Source organism: Phoxinus phoxinus, assembly GCF_949152265.1.
Source record: "Phoxinus phoxinus genome assembly, chromosome: 13".
In the NCBI taxonomy this organism is placed as follows: domain Eukaryota; kingdom Metazoa; phylum Chordata; class Actinopteri; order Cypriniformes; family Leuciscidae; genus Phoxinus; species Phoxinus phoxinus.
This window is the reverse complement of record NC_136888.1, coordinates 24,780,523-24,805,858: the sequence shown is the minus strand read 5'-3', so window position 1 is coordinate 24,805,858 and position 25,336 is coordinate 24,780,523. Positions and strand designations below refer to the sequence as shown.

Here is a 25,336-nt window from a genome sequence, read left to right as displayed (position 1 = left end):
AGAGAGGGAAACATAAACTATCAAGCCAGAGCTGTAACAGACACCTGATACAGAAGCTTATCCGACACGCTTAGCTACCTTCCTGTTTACACAAGATTTTCACTCTTGCTCAGTGTTTTTGTACCATTTTGCCCCATATTTCCTTCAGGGACAGACAGGGAACCCTGCTACAAAACACATCAGCGTCCTTGACTTTAATTATCAGCCTTTTAAGTATGCAATTTTAGATATACTGTAAGTATTTTTCAATAACAACATTCCTTTTAAATAGTTTTTTTTTTTAGGTTATAGTTTTGGCAAGAAGGTTTCCGTATAAACATATAAAAGCAAATCAAGTTAGTTTGGATTTCTATTTCAGTGCATAAATAAGCATTGAATAAAGCTCATGGTTTTCAGTAACTATTGGAATCTCTACAATGAGTGTGTGCTCAGACTGCAAAGTTTAAATGAAATGGAAATGCAATCTCTTCCAGACCGACCACAACTGCGGTTTTACTTATGAGCTGGTCGACTCCACCCAAATAAACCAGTGAATTCAAATCTCTCCTTCCACACATACACATTCCAAAAAATTAATGTTGCCGGTATTTTGAAAGGCACTTTCCTCACTAAAGCAGGACTAAACAACCCCAGGATCAGATGTTTTCAATTAGGATTAAATTGGAAAAAGGGAGCAGCAACAGCAGTGGAGTCGCATATTTCAACCATAAAGTCCAGTCGTATGGCCTTGGCAAACTAATATAAGCCATTAAAATCACATTAAGGAGACTTGTTGAACCATAACTAATGACCTCAACTGACAAATGTATCCCCGAGCCCCTACTCTTACCTGTCATCCACCTTTGTTTTGTTTCTCTGGGTTGATTCTGTTTGTTTTAGTAAAACAAAAACAAAAAAAAACTCTTTTTGGAAATGGGCCACAACAGTTTTTATAAATAATTATTTTACTTCATTCATCAATACCATGGAATGTACATATGTATTGCCTTACAGTGCATCCATTAACACTATACTATAATGTGTTTATTGTAATTTTCACTGCAAAAACATAATTTTATTAATCAGTATTTTTATCTTGTTTTCCAATAAAAAGATCTAAACATACTTAAAACAATTTTTTTGGCGGGCTGCATGCAACTAACGATTATTTAGCTAATTGATTAATCTGTCGATTCTTTGATTAATCAGATGAAAAAATATTATTAAAAATTTATTTTAATTCATTATTTAAAAACAATGTTATTGCAAATCCTGCCCCAATGCTGTCCTCAACAATGTGTAGGTTATAAAGCCTATGAAAACAAATACAGTGAATGTATATGGAGGATGCTGTAGACTACATAAGCAACAACAAAAAGAATAATAATGTTAAAATACAAACATTACATTCGAAACCTAAATACAACTGATTGGTTACTATTTTAAAGCAGAAATAAAAACGACTAAATAAAATATGACAATAAACAAAAACTAAAGCACAAAATGTTAACGTATGAGGTAGGCTAACGTTAGGCTATGAGGAACACATTCACTCATCTGAACTTACATTCATGAGCGTAATTTGCGGGTGGATGATGATGTTCATGTCCCCACCACTTTTTGCCAGGGTTGATATTGTCCCCATCAATTTTGAAACATCTCACGACACGGATACCAATACAAATAAAACATCTCCAGTAGCAGAGCATTCGTTTCGTTCGTTTGTTAACGAGTTTGTTTGCCCATAAAACTTATTTTTGTTTGCTGTAAACAGATGAATTTTCTTCATCTACTGGCAGGCAGCAGCCATTCCAGTGGTTATAAGGTTCCTTTCACTCTATAGTCTCAGCCAGAGAGACGTCACAGAGAGGAAAAATTCACAAAACCAGAGGAAATCCTGAAGTCTGTAACTGTTGTATCTCACTCATCCTCTCTCTGATATCTAAATGATCATATCTGTGTTATTCCAGTATCACAGCTGTCACCACAAACTTTAGATATGGTCACCATTTGCATTAGCAAGCTTGACCACAGCATAGTATATCATAGTGAAATTTTACAGTAATATTTTAAAGAAATAGAGAAATAAAGTTGTGAGAAATCGTAATTAACATGAGGTGGATATACAGGCATACAGGTGGGCCATACAAAATGGAGATTCTCAACCAAGTCAAAACCCAAAACATATGAGGCATATCATGAAATAAATTTCCCGACAAACTTTGAGGAGGATCCCTTCAAAAATACAGTATACTGGCCTTCAGATTTTTACAGCTCCTTGTGAGGAATGAAGCTTATCTGTATATAAACAAGGAAAAAGAATGTTCATAAAAACATCTCTGTTATATTTGCTACTGTGGGAGGCACATTTGATAAGACCACCTTGTAACAAAGCTGGAGAGTCTATGCCTGTGTGTGTTTATGCTATGGGAGTATTGTCAGAAAACAATAACTCAAGCTCGGTTAAACTGCACCGAGGCAGGGGGGTGATTCTTCGGTTTCAGACTTCCAGGTGTGAATCTGCTGGACGACTGAGGGATTTAGGAATGTGCTGGATTTTACCGCTAAGGAGGAAAATCATATTTCTCTTTCAGCCCGAATAAGCATCCCACACTGACCTACTTCTCCACATCCCCATGAGATCTTTTAATTAGTCTGAAGTGAAGGGCAAACTGAAGGGGAATCTACACAAAAGACACCCACGTGCTGAAGAAGAACAATTCACAGATACCATTACTTGGAAAACAATAACTAGAATTCAGTCTAGGCTAAAGCCAGTTTATGAATTCCCAAAACATAATGAGCAATTTATAAATTAAACAATGAAAAAAGCTCTACTGGGAAAAGAAACTAGCCTAAGATTGCTGGTTTCCCAGGCTGATTTTAGAGGGATTATTATTTATTTATTGTTTTGTCATAACCAGCTTGACAACCAGCTTTTACATCTTACAATGTTATCTTGAGCTAGTCATGCAAAACGGCCTCGGCAGAAAGTTGGACTGAGGCCATGAGAAGGCAAATTATCTGGAACAGGAGAGACAGGCTTCTGCATTGAAAATGGGGACTAAAGGCCAAAACAACTAGAATTAAACTAAATGAAAGCATCAGGCCCTGACCTCTGTGATTCACGTTGGCATGAACCCGTAAGAGTACTTTACTCCAACTCTGCCATGACTAAATAAACTCAATAACAAAAGCTCTTCAATCACAGAGGCTGCCCTCAATGCCAAGCTGGATGTAAGTTCAGGGCCGCTTCAACCAAGCACAAGACACTTATTGTTGAGGCAGAGGCAGGCCAGTCAGTTTAATGACGCTGAATGCACAGTAAAGTTTCAGCTTAAAAAGGAAAGTCTGCTGGATCATTAGATGTTGACATGGACAAGCTTTCCTGTAGCTCAAACAGTAGAGCATTGACGCTTGCAACGCCAAGCTCATGGGTTTGATTCCCAGGGAGAGAAGGAACTAGAACTGATAAGAATGTAACAATGTGTACCTTCAAATGCAATGTAAGTCGCTTTTGATAAAAGCGTCTGCCAAATGTATACTCAAATATACCTTTACATCAGAGGCATGTAAGTGCAATCAAACTTGGACCACATTATTCCACTACTACTCTGCCATCTCTTACATTATTACTCCTCATTCCCATAGTTCTTTGGCCTACGTAAGAAGTACCTGCATGCCATTCTCCTTCCATTACTGTAATTATATTAGACCTCCTTTCGTTCCATCAAATTAGATTTTTTGAGAAAATTGACGAGTTAAAATCTCACCAGACATGATCTACTCACTAGAGCCTTTCACAGCAAGCATGCTTTTAGTCCAGCTCATAAATAGCCTACAGTTACTAAAAATCAAACTTCTTTAAGCAAGAAAGAAAATGCGAAACAGTGGCATAGAAACCATACCCTTTCACATGTAAATCGTATAAAGAAAAGTCTAAATTCTGTGCAGGTGAAAAACACAACAGTTCACAAATTAGAGATAGCCTATTACAAATGAATGACAATTTGTATATGATTATAACTAAGGGTTTATCTGGACAAGCCAATCAGTCATCCCATAATCAGACGTAAAACTGATGCTGTTGTTTGTATAAATAGCCCATATATTTGGAGAAGACGCAATGGAGTCTGTGGCTGGCTAAACTATGCTTGTTCTTTTTTGGAGCACTAGAGTATTACTACATGTAATATATCTAGAACGAAATTAAACATGATCAATCGTATCCTAAATTAACTGTATTGAACCGTATTCAAATGTGGCCTCCAAATGCGTCCTTTGTTTCCTGAGAAATGAAGCTCACAACAGATGGACCCTTCGCGGCCTTGTCTACCCCAGAATTCATTGCGCACCAGTGACGACAGGATTTTTTTTAGAGAAATTGCCAAGTATTGGGTTTTAACTTACTCAAATATCAAATGATTTTTAAAAAAATGTGTAAACGTTGACTTATATCTTTCTAAGATGTGATTATATAGAGTTTATACTCTTTATTATATACAGACACATATTTTGACAGTTTGTGAACCCTGTTTTGTTTTCAGACAGTTTAATATAACTTAAAATAAAAAGTCCAGTACAAAGGTTACTGCCACTCATCAATGGCACCTGCTCAGTTGCTACTGTAGGTGACACGAACAATCCACAGTAAGCAAGATCGTCCTATTTAACAATGCTCGTTCTAACCTTTGTGGCCTTCGAAGGATGCAGCCTCTGAAGTCAGAGTCCTTCGAAGGATGCAGCCTCTAAATTGTGATACAGCTCATGGTTTCTTAGCATGTTTTCATTTGTTTTCACCAACCATGACACACAGAAGCGTGATATTAGATGCAATGTTAAGTTTACTAACACAATTCCATCATAAGCCCAGAATTAAAGCTACAATATGTTTTTTTTTTTTCACGGCTAGGGGTTGCTAACCTCTTACAATAACAAAGGCGTAGGTTGATGACGGAGTGATAAGCGGAATCCTGAAACTTGCCTTCATGCTGGTGGATCTAATAATGTTTATGGATGAGTGAAAACATTCATATTTTTTAACATGACTGTGGTATGAAGCAGGGCACGATTTCTAATGAGAGATAGATACCAGCACCACACACGAGTCCCGCGGATATAAAGAATTGAGGACATTTAATTCTACCGAACTACCCGCAAGTGCTGAATTACTATACTCACACAGGTCAGTTTATTTGACGAATTAATATTGTGAGTAGGTAACGCAGCGCTGTTAGACTTGGTCTAACGTTACACTATCATACTAAACAGCACCTGAGTGTGTTGAAAGTTATAATGTTATTCTATGTGTTAGTTTGTTGGCTATATGAGACTAGCAGTAAGCTAGATCAACATTAGAATAACATACTGATCATATTCTAACATTTCATCATGTTGAGCTATATAACATTAATTTGTTTTATGCACATTTGCTCAACTGTCTAATAAAGTACATGCAAGAGCGACATCTCTGTCAAGTCGAAGTTTGCCGCAAAGCTCTCGGCATCTCGAAAACGCCACGTCAATATTGATCCTCGTTTTATTTCTCCTTTTGTCCCAAAGTCTGCTTGCAATGATCCATAATGTTTGAATGAAACAACAACAGCGTGCCACTAAATATTAAGCAGTTGTCCACATCGGTTTTTGGATATTTTGATACAAAATTCTTACATATTGTACCTTTAAGTTAAAATGGAAAATAAGTAAATGGTGTGCAAATATGAAGCCCTCTACTTCCATTTACACACAGAACCATTTTCCCAGCAAAAACATGCAGAAAAGAAAGGAAATAGTAAGTCCAGAGGGTCCATAAAAATCTGTCATGAAATAAAAACAAGCCCACAAGTTCCACCAAGATGGACTTTACAGCAATTCCAGTGAGTCATCTATTGTCTGGATGGGAGAGATATGTGCTACAACTTACTGTCTAAACAACATGATGTCACAACAGTCAAGAGTGCAAAACTTTCCCATATGAGAGAAACAGAAGAGTGATCACAAGTTGTATTTTAGTCACTGAAAACAAGATACATTGTGAAAGTACATGAAAACTGTCTTAAAGTCTAAAAATCTTTATCATCTGCAGTCTAATAGTTGATATGAACTGCATTTTTCAAGTAGATATCTACAATGCTCCAAAAATATTAGTCATGTGAATCTTGCATCGTTGTTATCATGGAGAGTATTGCTATTTTAACTCGATTGCATTCATTAAAGACTTGAACTTCTAACTAGTTTATCAATGTAAATAAATTAAAGGTATTCAAAGAAAATGTTCCTGATCCAATTATGCTTCATTTGTTGGACAACTATCCAGAATTTTGGTCAAGCCATTTTGAAATATTAAGCATTCAACCTTCTGCAGGCCAGATTTCATATCAGATTGCAACAGTCCGTATCTCCTTCAATATGTACTTCAGAGGATTCTCAACTGATACCAGATTTTCATGGATTTGAATAGAATCATTAAGCAAGGTTCCATCTTTCAACTCTTAGGAACTCTTAGGAACTCAAAGCTCTCTGTTTGTATTCAATTATTCCCCATTTGAGCAGAAAATAAAAAAACATAGGTCAATGTCTATTCCTTTTGTAGAAAGACAGTGGGAGGGAAAAGGAAAAGCAATTTGGAAAGAATATAAGCACACATACAGCAGGAAAAAAAAATATTTCCCCAATTATAATGAGGGAAATATCATAAACAGACAAAGAAAGAGGGTGTGCATTCATCTGGCTGTGATAAAAACACAGTGTCAGTGAGAGGCTTCATGAGGGCTGGACCAACATCTGGTTTCGACATGCTTTCCCCCTGCAGACGAACTCTGAGGAATGGGTTAGAGGAGCTTTCTGAGGGAAGGAGGGAGGAGTGGATAGGAATATAACAGCTGGATTGCATATTGTGACACAATATGTGTATGGTTTATACATTTCAGACCCAGCAGTAAATATACTATGCTTTGTAGTTGCTATTGTCAGAACAAACTAAATATGGGGGACTGATGTATTGAAACAATCCCCCAGAAAATGTTTGTGCAAAATGTTTAATTCTGTGTTGCATTATAACCTAATGCATGTGTTTATTCTTTTATCAAAATGAAATAAATTATTCTGCTTTGGTTGACATCACCACCCATTGACATTAAGGGAGAATGTCCCATTCAGAATAATGGTCATCCAATATTGTTTTTTCGCCTCAACTGATACTTAAAAGTCCCTGTGAACCGGAAGTTGCAACTGACATTACTTCAGTGTTGTGATGTATTTCCAAGTGAAACGGAATATATTGAATAGAAGGCAATATAGTCAAACTGACATCATCAGAGAAGAAACAGCATTTTTATTTTTTTTCTGATTTTTATTAAAGATTACCACGACAAACACATTATTTCTGTGTATTAACTCGCATTGATTAAATGTTCACCACAAGACTAGTAATGTGTGATAAAAAAGTAAATAGGGTCAATTTTAATTTCATGATTACATATGGTCACCCTCAGTCTTATTTGTCCTTTGTTGCATCCTTGCCTCTAACTATACTTTTCAATCAATTCCATTGCATAAGATGGACAAGATTTGTACCTGTAGGCTATGTTTAAATTATTCAAAAATGGACTGGAAAATCAGTAGTGAGATGACGTTTCTACTTCTGTTGAAGATTAGCCTGACGGTATTTGTCATTTGTCTGATCATTTTTTTTCTTTTCTATTGTAGACTGTAAATTCTGTGTCAGCATGCAGCAGACAAAGAAATTACTCTCTTTTTCTTTCTTTCTTTTAATATATCGTCCAGGGTTGGACGTCTGGAGCACACATGTATCCACTTATGCGCTGTTTCCTGCACTCCACTCACCTTACTCTGGGCTTAGTTCTGGAGGCAGAGCCAGTGAAAACACCCATTGTTTTCTTTGGAGGTGAAAGCATTGCAGGGAATTGCTGAACAGAAGTGCAACATATTGACCATGGAGATACACAGAAATATGTGGACGCAGAGAAGGCAATGAGAAAAAGGAGATAAACAAGACTCATTACTGCCAACTTGGTCAAATCCTTAAGATAAGGATTGCATTACATTGGTGACACTAATATTGTAATGAATGACAAAATATGCTTACCGTATATCATTAACCAGACTTATAGGCTATGCAGGAGAAATACATTCCAAAAAAATCCATTATGACCAAAACCACAACCGCCTTCACATGCTCACACAATGGTGAATACAGGTACCAGAAGACCACAATGATTGATGTCCCAACCATTATTATTGGCACAGTAGTCTGTCTAAAAAATATTTATTTGTTCTAATTGGAGAAGCAATTCACAATCAGAGCGTGAAAAGCAGCGGGCAACCACAGGTGCCATGAGATAAAAGTGCAACACTGTAAAGCCTGAATTCCACATCCAGTCAAAGCCAAGCATCTAGAAAGGAATTTGGAATTAATGATCTGGAATCATGCACTAGCGTTAAGGCAAGCCATTTCAACATTTATTCCTTAAAATTAACTAGCATCATTTATCTTAATAGTACTTGTTTTTATTCATTTTCATAGTGGTATTCATTACATACTAGTAATTAGTCTAGTAGCAACTACATTAAATTGGTTTATTATTTCTTTGCTACTACTAGTGTCTCAATAGTAACAACTATTTTATTGCTGCCTGTACTGGTGATAAATTGCACAGTTTTGCATTTGAATTACAGGTATTACAATTTGTGGTTTGCATATCAATTATTTACTGTAGATTAAAGCACACTTGAATTGTGCAATACCCTTATCATAGCTTTCTTTATGTAGGTTTACTAGTAATTATTTATAGTCAGGCTACTATTGTCTATTCCACATAACTGAATAGCTAGATTGTAGTCACACATTTGAATAAGTAGTAGAGTTGGGGTACTCGAACTCGGACTCGGACTCGAGTCCGGTCTCGAGTCCAATTTTGAATGGACTCGGACTTGTCACGCACTCGAATGAATTTGTACTCGGACTTGACACGGACTCGGGACATTTTAGACTCGGAAAAATGTCCGAGTCCAGTCGAGTCCGGGCACTGGATGACACAAAACTAAATTTTGTGAATTTTTTTTATTCAAAAACGAAACGAAACAACGTTGTTTCAGCGTTGAGCAATGTAGCCAATCACAGGTAAGTGCATAAACACAGTGGCAAATCAGAGGCGTTTTAGAGTCCGCATGCAAATAATTCGCTCAAAATGTATTTTTAGAATCAGCATGAGCTGTATCCTTTCGCAAATCCCCTCATAAACAACAAAGTCTCTTTAGACGCAATATAAATAAGATATTCACTGTGCAGTGCGGACAACTTCAGTCAGTGTTTATGACGAGAGTTTTAGGGAGAGTGCCGAACGCGGTAAGTGATGGCTTAAAGGGAGCGCTGTTGACAATCTAAATAGTTTTGTTTTTCATACTTCTAGAGGACCAGTGGTTACATTCACACTGTAAATTATAAATAGTGATAACTGCATTTAAATGTTAGATTGAATCCACTTAATTTTTGTCCTTTGAGTCATGAAATTGCGATGATTTGACACATAGCAACATAAGAACGTGATAACCATAGCAACATTTTGCCGTCTAATAATGTTATCATTTTTGTTGCATTTATACTTTAGTCATAAGTTTACATACTCCTTGCAGAATCTCCAAAATGTTATTTTTATATGTTTTTTTAATAAGACGGATAATACACATTGTTTATATTTAGTACTGCCCTGAAAAAGCTTTTTCACATAACAGATGTTTAATACCCTAAATAAAATACAAACACAAAATAAAGACAAATTACATAGGCTCGATTTTAATATTGTGTCATTACCTGAATGATCCACAACTTTTTTTTTTTTTTTTTTTTTTTTTAATGGTTGAGGAAAAATCATCCAGCTCCTGCACATTCTTTGCTTTTCCAGCATCTTCTGCATATTTGACTCCTTACTAGCAGTGACTATGATGGTAAGATCCATACTTTCACACTGGTGACAACTGAGGGACTCATACACAACTATTACAAACCCTGCAAACATTTAGTGATGCACAAGAAGGAAGCATCCGTTAAGAGCCAAGAGGTGTAAACTTTTGAACTGGATCATTGGTGTAAATTGGTCTTATTTGTTTAAAAATGCATTCATTAATTTAGTCCAACCCTTCAGAGGCTAAATAAGATATTAGCATGTACAACACAATAAGAAAAATTTAAACATCATCATCTTGCTCAAAAGTTTACCCCTGGCTCTTAATGCATCGTGTTTCATTATTAAGCATTCCCTTGCAGATTCTAAAAGATGTACAATAGGTAAACGTATGACTGTAACTATACATTGCAATCATTTTGTAAGGTTTAAAATATTAATTTAAGAGCTCAGTGTTGAGACCTTTCGCCGGGATTTGATTGACAGGTGATCTGACCAATTATAATGCAGATACACGCCATTTTTGTTCGACAAACAAACCAAATCAGTTAGTAGATTAAAGGCAGTGGACTTGAACTTGAAAAATAGTGTGTATTGATTTCTTTTTTAGAAATTTGTGCTATAACTAGAAGAGATTATCAGTTCACGTGCTGCTTGAACTGAGGCCTACACATTAAAGCACCACAAAACAGTATTTATCGTTTGAATTTCATAAAAATTTAAAAAATTGAAAGCTGAGACTTTATTTCAAACCAAAAGTACCCTGCTCTGTCTTGTCTGTTGGCACATTGTTAGTGTCCTCTTTGCTCCGACCGAGAACATGTGGAGTGAGAGAGGAATGGCTTGTCGGACGTAGCAACAGTAACCAAGAGGGGCGGGTCTTTGTGAAAGGTCAATTTCAAATCATTTAAATCTTTGTGGACTCGGCCGGACTCGACTCGGACTCGGATGTTAAGGACTTGGACTCAAGTCCGACTCGACCCTCTTTGGACTCGGACTTGGACTTGTACTCGGTTGTTAAGGACTTGGACTCGACTCGGACTCGACAAAGGTGGACTCGGACCCAACACTAGTAAGTAGGCCTCCTTATCTAAATAGTTCATAGTATAGTATGCATATAATGCACGAATAGTTAATAGTAACCTATAGTATGAATAATAATCACTTTTGGATTGCTTTAGTCGTTTAAAAATAAGTTGTATAACATAAATATAAATACTAGTTAAGCAATATGCTTGCCACATTGAGGTTGAATACATGAAGGGCATGAACTCACGGATTCTGGTCCTCTTATGGCTGAGATTTCGTACAGTGTCCTGCAGTGAATCCAGTCTGTGCTGCAGCGCAGAAGCTTTATTGACCACCAGCTCTGCTTCAGTCTGGATCTCCACAAACACACTGCTCGCGTGCCGTGACAGGTCGGACAGCTGACGGAGGATGTTGATCAAAGTTTGACAGTTCACAGCATCCAGGGAAATAAATACATCCCTGTTAACTTCCAGCCGTCCTCTGTTTATTCTGCCCAGGTTCCGGGGCTCCACTATTCTCTTATGAAACGGCATTTTTCATGGGAAAAACCCAGTTGTTTGTTATATTAGAATTATTCCACTTGTCCTTTAGAAGTGTGAATTGTTCTTGTCCAGTCAGGTGTTTTAACCTGTTCTACAAACATCCTGACATCCCGCTTCATGATTCAAAGGATCCTGCCTTTATTCTTCTGGAGGAGCGCTTTCTCAAACTTTCTTCTGGGGAATCGGTTCTCATGGCAAACTCAAAAACATGGATCTGGAGTATCAGGCGGATCTGGAGTGTGGATCTCACGCCAGCTCCAGAGGAACTTTTATACAATAGCACACTTTTAAACAATAGCATAGCCTAACTTGAATTAATTGATTGTGAATTGCTTTTTAACAATTCAATGTATGATTAATTATTTTTTATTAAATTAACAGAGTTTATTTTACTAATGAAATGAAGATCGAGAAGATGATTTCCTGACATTGAACAAGCAGTTTTGAAAATTTCATTTGTGACCTGAGAAATTTACCAAGAGACTGAGAAAAACTATATCTAAACTAGTTCATTCGTTTATTTATTTAGCAGGGGAAATTATTTGAAAGCGAAAACAGCAATGTAATGCTGGTAAAGTGCGCCCTCGTGTGGCATTTCATTTAAAATGTTATACTGTCTTTCTTTATTTTATACATTCTTCTTTCTTTCTTTCTTTCTTTCTTTCTTTCTTTCTTTCTTTCTTTCTTTCTTTCTTTCTTTCTTTCTTTCTTTCTTTCTTTCTTTCTTTCTTTCTTTCTTTCTTTCTTTCTAAATGTAGCCTACTTCTCTCCACTTTGACTATAGGCTAGACTAGACACTTTTGGTTTTCCAGAAACAATCTCAATCTCTTTATGTTGCTATTTATGTTACTATCTTCCCTAGGTTTAAGGTTTAGGTTTAATTAAAGCAATAAGTCATTCTAGAATTTTCTTTTCTAAAAATAAATTTGTGCGGGTGAAAAGGAACAGGAGGACACCATAATCATGATTAAGATTAAGATTATGATCTATTTATTTTTAAGATTTAAATATAAAATATGTTGATGTAAAAATGTTTTGTCTGATTGATAGACACCAATTACTGTAATATATTTGTTAACCTTGTCATAAAATTATGAATCATTTTGTATTAATGTTTAATAAATCCTGATTAAAACATTTTAGTTGAATTAACTAGTTGAGCAAAACATATTTTAAAAAAAAGTTGGAGACAAGTTTGGGTCAACCAAAAATAATTCAAGTAACACTTTGAAGAGGGATTTTTTTTTTTATCTGTGGAACTAGTTACTTAATAATAATTAGCAGTGTATTAATTATTAATAATAATTACAGTGTAGGCTACAACCATTTGCATAAGCCTTGTCTTGTGGAAAGAAAGAAAGAAAGAAAGAAAGAAAGAAAGAAAGAAAGAAAGAAAGAAAGAAAGAAAGAAAGAAAGAAAGAAAGAAAGAAAGAAAGAAAGAAAGAAAGAAAGAAAGAAAGAAAGAAAGAAAGAAAGAAAGAAAATGGGCCTCACTGTGTGTGTTATGTTTTTTAGCTAGAAAGGGGGGCAGCAGAGTGTCATTGAAACACACTCAGCCCCTCCCTCTTAAAAGCCTTCTGCGCTCAGCGCTCGCGCACATCCCGTCGTCAGCCATGTTGTTTGTATGACAGCGTACAGCAACAGGTTGTCAAAGATTCTCAATTAAACACTACATACAATCTTTAAAGAAACGCCGAAAGCCGATTGTCGTCACCTTAATACAGAGGACAATGGAAAAGGATATGTTTTCCTCCCAGGAGATTTCGCAAAGTCAGTAATGCTGTTGTGTAATGTGAGTAGCCTAACGATACCTCTTGTAATACTGTTCAAATGTCTGCTCGCTTTAATGTTATGTGCTTTAATCATACTTTATAACTGGCTATAGTGTAGTTACAATACACACATTATATATTATTAATGTTACATATAATGTCTGGTGGTTATCATTTGGTTTTACAGTAAGTAAGTTGTGTGTGATGAGTTGAGAAAGTGTCCAGTTTCCAAGTCCAAGTCCTTCAGAGCTTCATATTACAATTATTAAGAGCTCATTGTGAGTCATATGTCTCATTACGTGTTAAAGAACCGAGTCCTTTCAAACATACATTCTCACAAACCTGCCGGACAAGTGGCAAACTCGTCTGTCTGCCTTTCACGCAGAAATGAATCTCTATAGGCTAAGCAAAGTGATGTCTAGTGGAGCTCAACAAAAACAGGTTTATTATACTTGTTTATTATAATTCTACAATGATTCATGCATGACAATTACTGGCACATGGTCTCTAGATGATGGTGATGATGATGGCTGTTTCAAAACGTAGGCTAATGCGTATGTACAGCATTTTTGGGCATCATATCGTCAGTGTCTCTGTCTGATATTCATGAGGCAGGTCAGTGTTTCAGATCCATTCATTGGTTCCTATTCGTTTGTCATCATTTTTGTTCTGTAGTATAGATTGGTTATCATATTGATCAGTTTACACATGACCTCTCTCTTTATAAGCTGCTGTTACCCTGTGCTGTTAACATCAGGCAATATTATAACATTACATAACATTGTAAATGTTGAGCTTTTGAATTAAGACTCTTTTAAGTTACTATATGTAGTTGATGCTCAAATTCTCAAAACAGCTCATGTTGTCTTAGCAGACTAATGAACCGATCCATTTTGAGTGTGTTACTGTGTTTGAGCCTGCTGGGAAAAGAACTCCAATATTTGGTCATTTAGAAAAAGAGTTGTGGATGTTGGGCATCATTGTAGTGTTTCACTATATACCGGTAGAAAGTTATTGTGATACCCTGCTTTTAAAAACTATGTCGGCTATGATTCCTAATTTTACTAGTGCCAGTACCTTAAGAATGACAGTGTTTTAATAAGAGCAAATCTCCTAAATTGCGTCGATATGCAACAGTTGCTTCCATTCCCTGCAGGCACACTGGCTGTGCAAAACTTTATATATCCGTGGGACTGCTTAAAGTCATTGTTAAAGCGACACGTTAATGCGATAAAGCATGCATGAATGAGAAAATAAAGTGTAGGATGTGCTTGAGCGTGAGCCATATATACCGTCCCCCAGAGTTTTTGAGTCTGTAAAAAAGTAAACAAATTGGAAAAATAAAACCAAGGTTTTTTTTTTAAATAAAATGATAGGTAATATGTCATGTAATCTTGTTAAAACAGATTTCATAAAATTGGAATCGAAAAAAAAGTATCGTTCAGGAACCGGTATCGATATCAAATTTTTTCTTTCTTATGATACCCAGCCCTAACTATCACACCTGAAGCGTGCACACAGAAAGCCGCCTCCCAGACAGCATGCGCTCAGCAAAACACCTGTTTTGGCTAGTATTCACATAAACACAATCGGTTTTAACTTAAGTGAATGTAAAGAGTTGGGAAAAAAATCGTATTTGTGTCAATAGGATCCGTGCATTAGGTCTTAACCCTTTCGCACGTACGATCACACCGGTGTGATAAGTCTAGGCTGGTCCCTGGAGCGTACGATCACACCGGTGTGATTAGAACGGTCAGTGCATCACGTGATCAACTGCTAAATTCAAATGTGCTTTTGCGCACTGGCTGACACTGAGCCAGAGACGGACACGCTCAGCGCTGTCATGTATCACAACCTTTCAGTTTTTTCAACCACATAATGTTTATTTTAGGTTTCAGACATATACATTCATATGAGTACTAAAAAAACTATACATTTAGAGTTGTAAAATACACACTGATGTCTATGGAAGCGTCAATAATCCTTTCCATTATAATTAGACACGTTTTATTCATATCAGATACACATAGTGTAAGTAACTTTAAAGTTTACTCTATTCTTCTCCCAGTTCACCGGCTACTTACTTTCATGTATTTCAGGAGAAGTGGATGAATTCACGTGTTGTAAATCCAACAGATCCGATTCTCTGAACTGTGGCACAAACTAACATGGTATCACTAACGTGATAGTTATAAAGGTGTTTAAACAACAAAACCCATCCACTTGCATATATTTGACAATTGGAATATATTTCATGCTATAGCTAACAATAGCTATTATTATGTGAATATTTTGAATAAAAAAGGGAAAATGACATAAAAGCAGATCATCATTCATTCAGCGCTGTGGCTGCGGCGTGTCATGTGACAAGCAATGACGCATCATCATGGAAACCATAAAGTGACACATTCTAAATAATGGTCGCCTTGAAAAACTCACGCTGGGGGGTCAGCCAGAATATTTTAAACTTGCTTGTGAAAGGGTTAAAGTGACAGCAGCCTAATATAGTCAAGTCACGTCACCTTTATTTTTATAGCGCTTTATACAAAACAGATTGTTTAAAAGCAGCTTCACATTGATCAACAGGAAAATAATGATTCAATGATGCAAACCCATTCAATTCGGTTAAAGCAGCTCTAAAAAGAAAAAGTGTCATTCAGCTGAAGTTAGTTCAGTGTTGATTCTAGTGCTGGAACGACACGTAGACGCAATCAAGTAAGTAGATTACACATTCTTTATGTTCATCTCTAATTCCCTGTCATGTTTCATACAGCGTACATGCTGCTTACGGTTGCGTTCATGCAGCGATTCATTTTTTACGAGCATGACAACCCGATTCTATAACCGTATTGACACCTGCACATTTTCAGCACTCACAATCGCATTCTAAACAAACCCACTCTGAATGAACGGAACCGCACTGGACAACTAGGCCTAGTTGTCTGCCACGTCATATAATGTGAGAGCCACAATGAACTATATATTAAAGGGATCATGAACTGGCTTTTTAAATTTTCTTATATTGTTGTCTGAGGTCAATTTATGATGTTCGTTTGGTTTTTACATTCTAAAACATCAAAATCAATAAGTAATATGCTATTTTCTACCTTGGTTTTGAGCCTAGCTCCTGAAACGCTCTCTTTTTTTTATGGGCGTGTGCATTGAAGACTTGGAAGCAAACGTCCACTGCTATGATTGGGTTCCAATCCAAGGTTCCAAAAGCCAGCTGTGTGCCTTGTGATGTTAAATTCAGTGTGTCTTTTTGACAAGCTACATCCTTCATAGTTGGACCCTTCTGTGACTGGTTAGACACGTACACATAATCATTAGATGTCAAATGATCTGTAACAATGCAATACTATCAGATACATTTTTTTATTATAATTTTTTTACTTGCATAAGTGTTGCTGCACCATTCCTGTCGAATCCAATATAGAAAGCACAGCATCGTTTTTTAATCTTAATCAGTCTGCAAATCCAGTCTCGTCCTGTATCTTGTTTACAAAACAATCCGCGGTGAAATGAAGCGAACAAATGCGCAATGTTTTACCCACGTCAGCTGGAACTTCACTAAAAATAAAGGTTAACCACGCATTCCTAATATTGGAATCCAAAGAAAGCTTATACAGCGACTGTCTTCTTCCATAACCAGGCACTGCACAATATTTCATTAATGGCATGTTTATTGCTTGGTAGTTCTATCCGGTTTAGCAATTATCACCTCGTAGACCAAACCTTGTAGGCTAAACAGTCAGTGTTGAAGTAGGCGTTGATCATCTTCTGCGGAGGCAGTGTTTGATACCCTTTGACATCATAGATCCCCACTTTGAAAAACCTGTCGTTCGCTGTGCCTGGTGTCAAGGAAGTTTTCAGTTCTGGAACTTACAGGATATACGTATAGTATGATGACCTCTTATATGTTAAAAGCTCAAGGAAATTTTTTTTTCTCAGTTCATCACCCCTCTAAGTTTTGGAGATGGAGAAATGATTTGAGTTTATCTGCAGATCCACCGGAGCTACAGTGAGCTCAAACAGACTCACTGCACTCTGTTACTAAGCATTTAAAGTCCTTGTTGGTTGTTTAAAATATATGAGTGATTAACTTATGTTTCGATTGGACTCTTTAATTAATAACACCCTGTCAATTGTGTTACAACTTCCCGATGTTTTGGAAATCTGCAGTTTTGGTACTGTCGCTGAATGCAGTTGTGTATCCTGAAAATGTACAGGTTAAGTGGTGCTGCCATACAAGCATTAGCATCTCCTCTACAATTTTGTTTTGTGCAACGCATTACCAGGGATTATGGGTGAACACAACCAGTGTTCATCCCTACGACATAACGTTGATAATGTCGACGCCTTGTTCCAAACTTCCAGCACTAGTTGATTCAGTTCCATTTTAAAGATCATTGATTATTAAATTAGTTAAATTTGGCTATGAAAAAGCTCTGTAGAAAACAGTGATGTCATCGTCCAGCTCAGTTTAGTTCTCATCAGAATGTGTCAGTGCTGTCAGATCAATAATACTGTTGAAAGAGTACCCAACTGTGCAAGTCAGAAGAGAGAGACCGTGGCCCAAATAATCCAAACTCCATCAGTTGACCGAATAGAGAAAAAAAAACTTAGGAGAAACTAGGCTCAGTCTGGGGACCAGTTATACTCTAGCCAAACGAAGCAACATGGTGTGGTTTAATTACAGGCTGGTTCAGAAGTCAGATTGTGGATTAGTATTATAAAAAATATTTCATCCATCTCCTTCTGCTTGAAGATCGAATTCATCATGCTGGTATGGAGATGAAGCTGGCTATCGGGGTCTGTGCAGTGGACTTGTCTGGTTCTCGTGGTCTTTGCTGAGGATCTGTGCCGATGGCTCTCGTGTCGACGAGGTCTTAACGGGATTGCCTAGTTGACATGGTCTCTGCTGACATTCAGGGCTGCGTTGTGGTCGTGTCTAGGTGCAAGTCTGATCTGGATAAGGCCCCGGATTTGGCTGACTATGGTAACCTCGGAATAAGGATGAGACAGACTAATGTTAGCATAGATGCAATTCTTCTTTCTTACAATGTAACGCATTGGATGGTTCTGGTTGACCTACTTTATTCAGCCTATTTGATAGTGTATTATGTGTATGCTAGTTTAAAGAGATGTTTTTAATATAGATTTATACTGACAGAGTGTGTCTGGCTCCTGAACAATGCTAGGAAAAATGTTCCAGAGTTTCAGTGTTAGATAGTAAAGGGTTCTACCACCAACTGTCGATTTTGATATTTGAGGTATTATCAACTGAATTTTGAGACCGCTATAAACGTGAAGGACTAAAATCCATTAAAATCGTGCTCAAGTTCTGAGGAGCTAAACGTTTAGAGTTTCGTAAGTAATTAGCAAGATATTAAAATGTATGCGATGTTTAATAGGGAGCCAATGCAGTGTTGACGGAACTGGGCTAATATGGTCATTCTTGCTGGTTCTAGTAAGTACACTATGTAGGCTAGCTGCTGCATTTTGGACCAGCTGGAGGTTTGTTTATTAAGCGTGCAGGGCAACCACCCAGTAGAGCATTACAATAATCTTGCCTTGAGGTCCTGAACGCATGAACTAACTTTTGTGCATCTGACATTGAGAGCATCTGACATTGAGAGCATATGAGCATATAATAAGATTTTGTTAATATTTCCCACCCCTAGCTCATGCCTTCAAAAAGCCTATGAAATTAAATGAGTGTGATTTATTTTTGACGAACTTTTTCACCATCTGAGTTTAACGGGGCAATTGAGGTCAGTAATAACTGTTTAATTTTGCTTTTATTTTTTTAGCTAACTTACCAATATTCCAAGTCATCAAGCTAAAGTTATCTACTGTAGCTGTCCAGCATAGTTGAGGATTTGTTGAAATTGTGAGAATGATTTCTGATATTGAAAGCATCAGTCCCGAAAAAGTGATAAATTATAAAATGATAAATTAACAATTTTTGCATCGTACCGTACGTATGTATGACATAAGTATATGAACTGTTAATGGAAAAAATTTAAATATATTTTATTCTTATACATACAATGTTGCTAAAAGAGTGCTGTTATTGTTAACGAAGACTGTTAACAAATTATTTGTTAATTAAAAATATAGTCGAGATGCCGCCGTCTCACAAACTTATTTGAGCCGAGAGAGACGCGCGGAGAGACGCGAGCGCTGGACGCAGAGTGGGAGAGGCTCCTGAAATTAAATAGGCAATTAGATGAAAAACTTAACTTACAAATTAGAAATGTTGCCTTGGCAACTAGGCTAACTGAAATAAAATAAGTTGAATAACTAAAACGGAAATAAAAATAAATAAAAGCTAAATCGAAATATATAAAAAACTCATAGCAAAATTACTAAACAAACGGAAATTAAATTGAAACTGAAAAAATAAATGAAAGCTGTTTAATAATTATAAATAATAATTATAATACTAAAATAACACTGGTTTTTAATAATTTAATGTAGTACAACCAGGGAAATTAAAAGGCAGGTAAAAATGTCAATCTTGTTGTTGATGTGGTTCATGTAGGTTGTCCACAAACCGGATGGTTGGTGGTTCAATCCCAGGTTCCACTAGACCAAGTGTCGAGGTGTCCATGAGCAAGACACCTAACCCCAGCTGCTCCCGACGAGCTGGATGGCGCCTTGCATGGGTGACACCGCCGTCGGTGTGTGAATGTGAGGCAAAATGTAAAGCGCTTTGGGCTTTGGTGGCCATTGGGTCTGTGAAAGCGCTATAAATGCAGTCCATAAATGCAGTCCATTTGTTGAGCCCTGATGTTTCAGTAGGTTGGATAGGATTATGTACAGTGTGTACCGTATGTTCCTTGACAGCTGTGTGTCTGTTTGTTCATGCTTCACTGACGTCACCTGCATGACCTTCTACGCATTTGATTATTTTTATTTCTGTTGTAGGCCTATTTCATACCTGAATACTACTGTTAGACCCACCTGAAAAACTTAAAGCTGTGTTTATTTCATTTGGCACTTTATTCTATTGTTTTTAATATATATGTGCTATTATTTGCAATTTGTTTAGGCTATTTGTTCTTATTTTGTTACTGACTGTTTACTTGTATTTTTTGTAAATGTAGTTCAACGATTCAAATAAAGCCTCCTTGTGCTGTGTAAACTATTACAACAAAATTAACCAAAAATTATTATTATAAATGGCAGTTTTCCCCATGGTATCAATATCGATAGCATTCATGGTAAAGTTCAGAGGCAAAAAATAAGTTTAGCACAGCCACAGATATAATTTAATTGACTGTGCTAACTCAGCTAATGACAAGTAAATTGTACGATTTCACTTGCCTGTGACTAATTAAAAAATAATTTTAGTTATGTGAAATTTGTTCACATATGCGAGTGATTTACTGGCATTATAGAAGGTTGATCTAAAAAAAGCTTTAAAGCTTCACAGCATAAAAATATTTATTTTGAAATTAATCAATTAATACAAATATAAATGAACTGTTTAGGGAAATTAAATCAGTACCAACCACCCTCAGCATCTCTGATAATTTTGCCAGGTATGGGTTTTTTTTTCATGATCAAAGATCAAAAATACAATCAATGCTTTCATTTTCAGAGAACTGAGAATTCTTCTGCAAACACAAAAGTAAAAAGGTCTGACACGCAAGCCTGGTTAGTTGTTTGTATTATTGTGGCTTAATGTCCACGCTGACCACAAGACTGTGGGCCCAGAGCGTTTGTACATTGTTTGTGATCTCTTGACATCCTGTTTCGTTTTTGCTTTCCTCCCACTTCCTTCGTTCCTTTGTGGTTGTTAATTCACACACAGGGTGGAGGCAGGAGGTGGTAGGACATGGCCAGCAATGACCTCACAGTCTATATTTGCATCTCTCACATCATGCACGTCATTAATATAAAGGGAGTGAAGGAAGGTAGAATGACAAAATGACATTGTGCTTTGTCTGTGATTCAATATTTCCGAAGAGTTCACACAGTAACCAATTATTGACAAGGAAAATGTTTTATTTCCATTATGAGCTGGATATTGGATATTTGCTATAAATCAGGTTATGCAAAATTTCCCCAGTTGCAAATCACATGCAAAGTCTCAATAAAATACTATTGGTCTCTTGACGCACTCACAAACACAGTGGTTTGGTATGGTTTCCTTTACAAGCAGATTCTATTTCAAATAAATGTGTCTTTAAAAACTTTTTATTCATCCAAAAATAATTAGCACGGTTTCCACAAAAATATAAAGCAGCACATTTGTTTTAAACATTGATAATAATAAGAAATGTTTGTTGAGCTTCAATTCAGCACATTAGAATGATTTCTGAGGGATCATGTGACACTGAAGAGTAAGACTGGAGTAATGATGTTGAAAATTCAGTTTTGCCATCACAGGAACAGAATACATTTTAAAATATATTAAAATAGAAAACAATATAGTGTTTTTTTTTTACTGTATTTTCGATCAAATAAATGCAGCCTTGGTGAGCATAAGATGATTATTAAAAACAAAAAATGTAACTTGCAGACCCCAAACTAACTAAAGACTAGCCTATATCTATATATACCATTTCCATCATACCAAGCATTAGCAGAGATTTGCATCATGAAAATATAGATTAAAAAAATCACTCAATCTGTCCAAAAAGAAACTACTGCGATCACTGCCAGTGTGTCATATAGGGAGAGAGTGAGAGAAAAACGAGTGATATGACACAACTGACAAGCATGCCCCATCCGAGCAGTCTTCTGGAAGCTTGTCCTGTCTAACCACATTCTCTTCCTCTATAGACCTGCTCTCACAGCGCTACCACGTTACTGCCACATATTATATCCTGTCAGCAACTTTCTCACTGTTATTAGCGCTTGTATACGGATTCTGCTTTCATGATTGGTTTTCAAAATCTGACAGCTCTGATATACAACTAGTGTGTTAAAGGAGTGTCATGATTAGTAGTGATAAGTAATTCTATATATTAGCCAGGCTGATGTTTGGACATTTTGGATTGGATAATAGGGGTGTGTAAAATGTTCATAAAGTGGGTGTTCTGAGTGACTATAGTTGACTCTGTGGTAGGGCAGTCTTGTGTAGGCTGCATCATCATGTCTTCCTGCCCCCAGTCAGATGTGTTTCTCAGGGATATGGGGACAGCTCTTTTAGCATTCTAACAAATATACATGTAGCTAAATATGCATATAGCTATACATTGCTGTTCAGAAGTTTGGGGTCGGTACGATTTTTTAAATGTGTTTGAAACCAGTCACTTATGCACAGCAAAGCTGCATTTATTTGATCAAAAATACAGTATAATTTTTAATATTGTTAAAATATTATTTTATAGCCTAATTTTTTTAAATGTAATTTAATGTGATGGCAAAGCTGAATTTTCAACTTAATTGCTCCAGTCACTAGTGTCACATGATCCTTCAGAAATAATTATAATATGCTGATTAAGTGCTGCTTAATATTTTAATATTTTGAAACCGTGATACTATTTTTTTTTTCCACGATTTTTATTTATTAATAATAAGTTAAAAAAACAACAACATGCATTTAGCCTATTTGAAATTTTCAATGGTAGTGTACACATGATATATAAATGATTTTAATATTGTGTTATGTAGGCCTATGTGTTTGTATATGTAAATAATATCTATACCTATATCTGTATTTTTATGTGTATATAGATGTATATTATCGTCCATCATGTCAGTTCTGGTCTTTATAGACCCAAATCTGTCCTATATAATATAATTATCAGCCATTGGCCAACTCGATCTGTAAATATGGTGGCTTAGTGCTTGTTTTGTGTGTGTACGTGTGTGTGCGGTGTGCAGAGATAATGTCAGACTAATTGATTTGTGAGTTGGCAGACTCCCACTACTGACATTTATTAGAAGAACCACATTTATTTAGAAAATTTGCATGGTTGAGTTAACAAACAACGTGAGGTTTACAGGGATAAACCTATAGGGCATTTCATTAGGACTATGGCTTAAGGTGTTTTGATTTGGTTTTGAGCATCTTCATACATTAACCTTCTTAAACTCTTATTTCTGAGAGGAATTATTATTATTTCCCAAAGTATGACTCTCATTACTCTTCCAGCATGAACTGGATAGCCTTTGAAATAAGTTTCTAATGTCATTAGGAGGATAGTGATGCAGTCAGTCATAATAAATGGTGTAATAAAAGTGTCATTGTTTATTAAGATACTGCACATAGAGCATTATTCTGTTGAAAGCATTTGTATGGGGAGTTTGGAGCTCGCATCCCCTCCCTCTCACCCTTCCTCTCTCCTTCACACATCCTCTTCTCTCTCTTTCAGTCTAAGAGTGCAGGATGGAGATAGCGACAGCCCTGCACTCCCCTGCCTGCATTATTAATGGGTGGACATTTCTTCTTTCTCTCTGTGTGTGTGTGTGTGTGGTGCAGATGACTGAGCTAGCCAGCTGAGACGAGGAGATCAGGACCGCTCTCCTCATATCCCTGCCACCTGCAGCCATGAATGGTAAGAGCTCTGCTTTGTGTGTGTGTGTGCGTTTTTGTGTGTGCGCGTGTGTGTGTGTGTGTGTGTGTGTGTGTGTGTGTGTGCGTGTGTGTGTGTGTGTGTGCGTGTGTGTGTGTGTGTGAGTGAGACCTTTAGCCCCATAATGGCACTAGAACATGAGTCTTTCCTATTTATCATGTTTCGTTCATATTTGCAGTGTGTGCATCAGTATAGCAGGAGTTACACTGCTTTGACACTGCAGCATGATAACACACACCAGCGGGTCTGACCGTCCGCTCTGCGGCCCATCTGTGAAACTGTCACGTCATTGCTAATTGATTTTGTTTATTTAATAACTGAATTTTTTATTTTTTTATATTTTTTATATACATTTTAAATCTTTTTTTCTCAGTGCATTTAGACATTTGAGTAGCAGGACCGGATCACCCAGTAAATCTTTCAAGGGATGTTGTTTATTAAAGTTTCGTTCATGAGTCATTCTTCGACATGCCTGCCAGTTCCATTTGAGAATGGTTGTTTTAAAGTACATTTCTCTATGATTATGGTCTATCTATTATGAAATGGCCTATCAGAATTTATTTTTTGCTATCTCAAGATAAAATCCTTAAATTATTTGTTAGAATATTCAGACAGTTTCAGTCCAAAATGGCTGCTGTTCTTCCTGTTATCTTTAGCAATCAAGAGTCTACAATGACTCGTTGGTAGAAAAAATGAATCTTTCTTTCTATGTTATGTGATAGAGTGATTTATGTATGACGAATCAAAATGTGAATGTAAAGTGACAGTAAAACTTGCCAACTTTTGAACTTGGCTCCTCTGAAAAGTCAAATGATGTCACTTCCTTTTCATTTTGTCATTTAAATCTGCAGTCTGTAGTTTTTCTTCTTTGTCGCCATCTCTGTTCGAAATCTGCAATTGCATTTTTTCATGGAGTTATCAACTTTACGTGGGTTGTGCCTCGGCACGGCACAGTGCGGATGAATCCAATGTTTTGAGGAAAATGTGCAGTCTCTTTTTTTTTCACTAGCCGAGACACCTTCTTTATGTGTACAGATGTGACGTAATGACGCAAAGACATGCTCGAATTTCCAGTGGAAATCCACCAGTACCACTGGAATTAAAAACATTATTACAAGCTTACCGTTTAGAATCGAGCTAAGGCAAGCAGATAGTTTTGAACACTGGCTGGTTATGTACTTGCTCAAACTTATTTTGGCTAATTTTTAACCCAAAAAAGTTACGGAATGCTAGCCTGGCTCCGACCTCCTACGTACTTCTGCTCAATTTTCATTTTCCTTCAGTACTAGGTCTGGGATTGTGGTATATTCTTGGGTTTTCACCGATCAATTTTTTTGCAGGTCCAATCAGCGAACCGCTGTGCGCTAGTTTGAGTCGTCATACGTCACCACCAAACGTTAGCGATTGGTTATGGCAGATCCAGAGTGACTCTGTTGAAGTTTAAAAAACTATTGGATCTGCCAGAGTACCCGCCTTCAAGGAAGTTAACGCTTGTCAATGGAGAGAGGCCAGACTCTCTGTACAAATAAAATTTGGTAGAACCAGGCTAACGGAA

General features: G+C 36.7%; 2 protein-coding genes across 6 annotated transcripts in view; one reads left to right on the top strand and one right to left on the bottom strand.

Moving 5' to 3' along the window:
- The window catches only part of nhsl1a (NHS-like 1a), a 59,631-nt gene extending 48,035 nt beyond the window's left edge, over positions 1-11,596 (bottom strand). The window contains exon 1 of the mRNA XM_079632586.1: positions 11,179-11,596. Coding sequence (XP_079488712.1) covers positions 11,179-11,464 — 286 coding nt within the window. The 5' untranslated portion in view covers positions 11,465-11,596. The remainder of the gene's footprint in view (positions 1-11,178) is intronic.
- A 1,455-nt stretch (positions 11,597-13,051) lies between these two features.
- The window catches only part of itsn2b (intersectin 2b), a 34,252-nt gene continuing 21,967 nt past the window's right edge, over positions 13,052-25,336 (top strand). For 4 of the 5 annotated variants that reach the window (XM_079633960.1, XM_079633958.1, XM_079633959.1 and 1 more), the window contains exons 1-2: positions 13,052-13,266; positions 23,688-23,763. In XM_079633960.1, the coding sequence (XP_079490086.1) occupies positions 23,757-23,763 (7 nt within the window). In that variant the 5' untranslated portion in view covers positions 13,052-13,266; positions 23,688-23,756. Of the gene's footprint in view, positions 13,267-18,140; positions 18,246-23,687; positions 23,764-25,336 lie in introns of those variants that run through there. The other variant, XM_079633957.1, reaches the window with a different exon arrangement.